General features: G+C 35.0%; 1 protein-coding gene across 1 annotated transcript; it reads right to left on the reverse strand.

Moving 5' to 3' along the window:
* Positions 1-789: 789 nt before the first annotated feature.
* On the reverse strand, positions 790-3,482 carry LOC111395606 (transcription factor TCP4-like). The gene is made up of 2 exons (XM_023021679.1): positions 1,282-3,482; positions 790-1,174 (listed from the first exon to the last, which is right to left on the reverse strand). The coding sequence occupies exon 1, from the start codon at positions 2,569-2,571 to the stop codon at positions 1,324-1,326; it is 1,248 nt and encodes a 415-aa protein (XP_022877447.1). The 5' UTR covers positions 2,572-3,482; the 3' UTR covers positions 790-1,174; positions 1,282-1,323.
* Between the last annotated feature and the right edge of the window lie 3,795 nt (positions 3,483-7,277).

Below are 7,277 nucleotides of genomic sequence, written 5' to 3' on the forward strand. Positions count from 1 at the left end.
CTCCCAACCAAATGTACCATTTGTTTAGGTTAAGGTCAATGGAGCTTTAATGAGTAAAACTTGAGCCAAGTTCAAGTATTGTAGTTTATACAGCATAAAGTAGCAAGATTTAAGAGTTGTACTCAAACTTAACTGTTTGCCCTCTCAAACCAATCTTAAGAAACACGTATAAACAAATGGAATACCGGCCCAATCAGGTACTGCTCAAGCCTAGTTATGACTATAGAAGCATACTCATTCTTAGATAAGTGATACTAAGCCCCCGTTTAGCCTCCCATTACATTACATTACATTTCATTTTTCTCTCTCCTATTTTCAACCACACAATCTTCCATAAAATAATATTATACGTAAATTGAAAAAACTTCCTTCTTTTTTAACCACTCATTTAAAAATAAAAAAATAAAAAACTATTCCACCCATTTTCACTTCAAAAAATGGGGGACCAAACAGGGGCTAAAATACATGCCGGTTCCACATCGAAAGATGACTTGTTCTTAGAAAACTGCTTTAAATTTCATGGAAAACGACTTTTATCACAATGATCCCTGCAAGTCCAAGCAAGGACAGATGTAAAAGATCATTAGTTCTTTCAATTCTTTTTGCTGGCCAAAGATTTTTGATAAAGGCTTGAGCTGTAACGTTTCGAAGAAGGCAGTAACGCAGACAATCAATAAATCACAACTCCTTTTCACCCCCCAAATTGAACATTTCCAAACAAATGAGACACTGCAATTAATAACACTGAATTTGACAACCAGATTTTGTCCAAATGTAGTAGATATGAAGTTTAATTTCATGGAAAACACAGCTTCCTCAAAATTCTAAATTCATTACCTGAGAATTCATCGAAAAGCAGCAACAAAACAAAAGGACAGTAGTAGCAGAACAAGTCTTAACAACAAAAACAGAAAGTAGTAGAATAGCTTGAAACAAAGTTGAGCTACGAGCTCACCCAGATAATAAACACGTGAAAGTGAGCACTATTAGACAACAAAGTAGAATAGCAAACTGGGATCGAAAAATTTGAAACTAGACTCAAAATTCTTCTTCCCATGGCAGTGGCCATTGGATTTAACTCACCGAAGTAACTCTCCTCGTTCAGAACCACGAGCAGCAAAAACTTGGATATGTTGTACTACCTGATTTCTCCCACTGGCAAAGAGATAAATTCCTGAAAATTCCATCAATTGTAACAGCATATCATTATTCTTGACTAAAAATGGATAGAAAAACAAGTTGAGACTTGACAGAACTGAAAAATGGGATTGAGGATTTTACCTGTCAATGCAAGAGAGTATTCTCTTTTTATGTGAGTTGAACTCAATGACGAGAATTAGAGGAAGCAGAGGATGGCTTGTCGGAATAACCATCGTGCTCCTCTTCATCACCCCGAATTCGTGCTGGAATGTTAAACCCAGAGAATCCACCCACTCCTGAGGCAAATCCAATGCCAGGTAGTGAAGATGGATAAATGGGCAACACTGCAGGATGGCTCTGCTGCTGTTGGCTATGATCAGCCGTAGCAATAGCGATGGCTGATGGGTCCATCCAAGCACGAACCGAAGGTGAGTTACTGGACTGAAGGGGTCCCCTCTGAGAAAGAAACTGGTTTTGGCCTAACAGCTGCTGTAACAGTGGCTGAGGCACTGACGGAGAGTTGAACAAGTATCCTGCTGCTCCACCACTACCAGTACCGGCGTCTCCACCGGCATTCCAAGCTGCAAACCTCTGGAACCAGGTGATTTCTGACATCTGCTGGTGTTGCCCGGACCAGCCAGCAGTGCCATCAAACCCCAGTGGGGTGCCACTTAATAGGACTTGTGCTTGTGATTGAACATGTGTTTGTTCATTGTGGTGAATGGGATTTTGATGCTCCTGTGGCTGTTGTTGGTTATGGTGGTGGAGCAAAATTGGATCTTCAAGTGAATGCAAAGAAAGCCTTAGATCTTGACTCTGATTATTGGGTCTTGACAGCAAATCGGAAGTTCCGAAACTCTGAAACTGCATAGCTGAGGAACTGGACTCGGCCGAAGCACCCATTGGGAAGAAGGACTTGATAGTATCCGCAATGGCATCGGAGTCCAACGAAGGGGGCAGAAAGCTCGGGTTCGGATTCACATTGCCCCTCTGGTGCAAGCCTTGTTGCTCACTTTCACTTCCCAGCATTGTCATTGCCCTTTTACTCGAAGGCCCTGCAATATTAGTACCCAAATGATGTTGCCGGTGATTTTCAGCAAACAGCTTCTGTGCATCTTCTTGCTCAAAACTTGCATCTACCGAAGAACCAGTGGTGGGTTTCCAGGCCGGCAGTTGCTCAAGGCCGTCAATGGCTGCTTGGGCCTTCTTTATTAACCAATCTACCGCCTTACTCGGGCGGTCATATCCAAGGCGGTCTTGGACATCATAGAACTGAATGGCAGTATGTGCGGCAAGGCGAACACGGCGGTCCCTTGGTCCTTTAGAGGTGCAGACTTTACTGTGCCGGTCTTTTCGTCCTGTGGACCTGATTATATGGCCGCCTTGAACTTCCACTATCTCCCCGCCTGTGTTCCTCAATCTTGACGACATTTGGCGGTGATGAGAAGTTTCCCCTATATTCTCCCGCAATCTTGCATGTTCTCCGGCCGGCTCCAGGGATGATGAAGCCGAAGGATTGTACGAACGTTTCTTGGGTTGCTGCGGTTGTTGTGATGGTATTTCTTCTAAACTTCCAAAGATTGACGGCTGATTTTGCTGGAAAAACTCTAAAGACTGATGGAGCTGGTGGTGGTGGTGATGGCCATGGGACGACGGCGGCGACAATGGTTGTGTTTGTTCTTCCTCCTCCTGGTGGCGGCGACGGCGGTGGTTTTTTTCCTCTTCCTCTTCTTCTACATTTCTTGAGATTCCAACAACTTGGTTCTGGTGCTGGTTCTGGTTCTGGTTCTGATTAGGATAAAGATGAGGATTCCTCAGAGGATCCAGACTCAGAACCTTGTTTTTCTTTTTTTGTTCCAGCTTTTTTTCAAACAAACTTTTACTTATTTTCAGTGATTGGCTTTTTTTTGGTGCTGCTGCTTCTCACTCTTCTCCTCTTTCTTCTTGTTCTGTAATATCTGCTGCCTATCCCAAAAGCCTCTGCCATTCAACCTTCCAAATTCCATCACTTTAAACAGAGAGAGGAGATCACACCCCCCACCAAAGCCTATACTCTAATTTCAGGCTAACCCATCTTCTTCATACTACTACTCACTTTTAAGCAGCTAAGCTTTTCTAAAATTGTAGCAACAAAATTTGCAGGAATATAAAGAGAACACTTGATTTACTCGAGAATCCCTATGAGGTGGGTTTTGAACCAAGAAACAAGAGGACAAGTTTTCTTCAATTAGCAGGTGTTTGGTCAGAAAGTAGATTAAAGATTTCTGTAATCTAATCACTGGCCCTCTGCACCTGCTATTTTTGTACAGCCTATACAAATACTAATACAAGAACCAGCCCACCAATTCTATTGGTTTGGTGGATGTGGATGGGGGAGGGGGGGTTGGCCTGGTGTGGGGTTCTGGGTGTATGGACTATAGAGGGATAGATACTCCAAAAATTCCATCCCTCCCTGAAAATGACCTTTTACAGCTTTTTTGGAGTTTTTTTAGCTTTCTTTTTTCATTTCTCACTCCTTCTTTATTGCTTCACTTAAAAGAAACAAGATCATCTTTCCCTCTCCAACCCAACTTTTTTTTGGTTTGTTTTGATTATTGTGAATAGCATCTATTCATTTCATTTTAACTGTAGAAGGTTGTCTTGTGCAAGATATAATCTTTGCTAGTGACTTAGCATAATGATGAATAAGTCCGTTCAAGATCCCAAAAATTTAAATGATTCACCAATTAATTGAAACGTTATGTAACAAAGCAATAATGCTCAGTAGATCATTCTTCATTTTTGTATAATATTTACAATAACCAATATACTAAGGACCTTTTTGGTAAGACTTTTAAAAAGTCAAAAATTGTTTATAAAATTAAGAAGTTATTTTTTAACACGTTTGTATAATTTGTTGAAGGTTTCATTTTTTACTAAAAAGAGAATCTTAGACAAAATTGGATTAAAATTATTTCCTAAAAAAATTTCTACAAGATATAGAAATAGAATACAAATATCCTATGAAACCGGTCGTGTATACTAACAAAATACCTTATTTTACTAATATACTAAAATTAGAAGTTAATTGCTTGTCTAAAAATGGGTGTTGATCCAAACAAAAGTGTAATTTAAAAGCTAAGTTTGACCATGACCATGATGATGAAGATGTAAGTAAGTACACTGATTTGCTGGAAAGGATTGTACAATTGAAAAATGATTCTTTCTTCTTCAAAAAATAAAAATAAAAAAAATACTTAACTCTTATTTGGTACCGTTATAATCAAAATTTAAATACGTCTAATAAAAATTTATAAAATATCTAATTAAAAAATTGTGAACCTCAAAAAAATATATAATTAAAAATAATTATTAACTTTAATTCAATTTTAATTTCTATCAAATTGGGTTTAACATAAAAGCGCGACGACCATTCAACTAGAATTATATTCAATGCAGTCTTTCTTTTCAACACGTTTATGGGCTATAAACTGTGTTAAAAAGTGTAACGCATATTAGACTATGGAAGTGTTTGATAGACATTTTTATATAAAAATGTATTTTAGAATAGTAAATTGATGTGAAATGTGTAGTTAAAAAATAAGAAAAAGTTTTTCATTTATATGTAATATTATTTTAATAAAGAATGTGTGGTTGAAAAGAAGAGAGAGAAAAATATATTTTAAAAAAAATGGCTACCAAACGGAGCCTATATGAAGAAGCTTTGCATTAATACGAGCTTTATATAATATATATTAATTTAATTATTCATTAGAGGAAATTACATAAACTTTATGTTTACTTTTGGTAACAATTTCTTTTGCAAAACATAAATATTTATTTTTCATTTAACACCTCTATAATATTTTGATATTAAAATTTATTATTCTTAAAACAGAATGTGATTATTATTTCTGTTGTTGTTATTGCAAATGTGATTGAAAAATAATTAACAACATAAATAAATGTTTTTGAAAATTCTGAAGCTAATTGAAAATTCAATAAATATTATCTATTTCTAGATTTAATGGCATTTCTCTATTTTTTATTTTTTATATTCTTGACTTTTATATACTATAATTATATTAATATTATAGAATTAAATAATATTTTTATAAATTATATGTGCAAAAAATGGCTCCGGAAGTTTATATCTTAGATTCCTTTTCTTTTATTTTTGCAATAAATATTATAGATCAATTTCAATTTGTTCATTGGTTAATTTGGTTTAATGAGAATTCAAAATTCAAAAAATAAAAAAATAAAAAATGAAATCACTTAGTATAAAGAAAGGTTTTTAAAACTAAACAATTTATTTTTGTCTAAATTAAAATAGAAAACAAATATAATCATATATATAGATGGACTTTCGCCATCTAGGGTGCAGCATTCGTGCTGCTTCGCCTAGCAACACGACACAACGCACTAGAACGCCCTTGTTGATGATTCTTTACTCCGACAGCATATAGGGTTTCAAGCTTTCCCCAATCCCTTCTTATCAATGGACTCTTGATGTATACATAGGAGTGCGGTGTGGGCCGCGAGAGCGGTACCAAATTGAGGCGTAAGAGATTGGTAAAATGGAAAACTTAGGGTTTTGTGACAAAACTTTTGTAAGTCTAATGTGATGTGTGGTTTGAAAAATTGATAAAAAAAAAAATAATAATAAATCAATCACATGTACTAAGAGATAAGGGTTTCAATTTTTTTTTTTTTAAAGGGAGTCGAGTTCTCTATTATTGTCGTAAACATTTACTGAGCTTCATGTAATTTGCCCTATTACTTATTTCTTTAGAAATATTTATGTTGGATTTCTTAATGAAAATTTATTATATAAGTGTATTAAGTTAATGTTATTATATCTATGTTAAATGTTTAGAAATGATTAATATGAAATAAAATCTAATTATTAAAACATGGTTTCAATAAAACTTGATTATATAATAGTAATATTTTATTTTATTATATGAAAATATGGCGTTACTTTTTATCATTCAACAACCTAAATTCTTTTAGTTAAAATAAATGCTTTATTAGAAATGAAAATTCTTTTCTAATTAAATTAAAAGAAAAAAAATATTGCTAACTAGCTAGGTAACCTAGGTAACCTTGCAAAGTTAAAAATAAGATGAAGAGATTCCAAGCACAATAATCAAACCAACCTTGTAAAGTTGGGTTTAGAGATGGAAATTTTAGGAAAAGATTTTTTTTTTCCCTTTTAAATTGAAGCAACAAAGCGAAAGATGAACAAAAATCGAGGGCCAAAAAAATCACAAAAATTGTAAAATGTCATTTTCAGGAGATGAGTGGTGGTGGAACCAAATAGTTGTCATGCGTGTTGATGTAATCCAAATTTGTGGTTCGTTCATACACATTTCAAAGACAACTAGGTCATTTAGTCTCCTCAGTGTTTTACACGCTAGTCATATTTCATCGTTTTTCAAAATCATTGATAACATATCACAATCATGTTGATCGATGATATTATTATTCCTCAAATTGTTTGGACTTTCTGTGTTTGCTTTTATTCTATTTAGTTACATGTCTTCTTTTAACTTGATTTACTTGGCCCTTTCATTTTTCACTATCCTCTACCCTAAAATTTTCCCCAAAAGGTCAATAATAATAATAATTCTAGGCTGTTTTACTTTAAAACTAAATAATACTCACGTTTTAATTTTATTAATGACATTGTTAACAATCTTGAATAAATGTAAACTAATGAAGTTGTAGCTCCCGGGCATAGTCTAGTGGTGCAAAGGGCAGGAATGGAGTCATCTCACGCCTTGCTGACAGCCGCAGTGTGAGAGTTCGATTCCTAAAACATGAAATTTGACTCCTTGTAGGCGCAGTGTACATGCAGCTCTTGTTCCCTGACCTGTTGGGGCACATCCCTCGATTTACCTCCCTCACAAAGCTCTAGAGGCAGGATGATGAGGCCCTCAAAATTGGGGTTCAACCTTTTTTTTTTTTTTAAACTATTGAAGTTGTTAATTCTAGATGAATGTGAACCCATTAAAAAAAACATAATAATAAAAATAAAAATAATCTTAAAACGGTTCCCAATAAAAATGTCTACCTTAAAGAAGTCACATCACGTGTTATTAAAATTTGACAAAATTCTAGAATGGGGAGACAGTCAGATTTGTGGTGTCCAG

This window comes from Olea europaea, chromosome 6, assembly GCF_002742605.1.
Source record: "Olea europaea var. sylvestris chromosome 6, O_europaea_v1, whole genome shotgun sequence".
NCBI lineage: Eukaryota > Viridiplantae > Streptophyta > Magnoliopsida > Lamiales > Oleaceae > Olea > Olea europaea.

Coding starts and splice junctions, on each gene's coding strand:
- LOC111395606 (XM_023021679.1), bottom strand. CDS start 2,571: ATGTCGTCAAGATTGAGGAACACAGGCGGGGAGATAGTGGAAGTTCAA.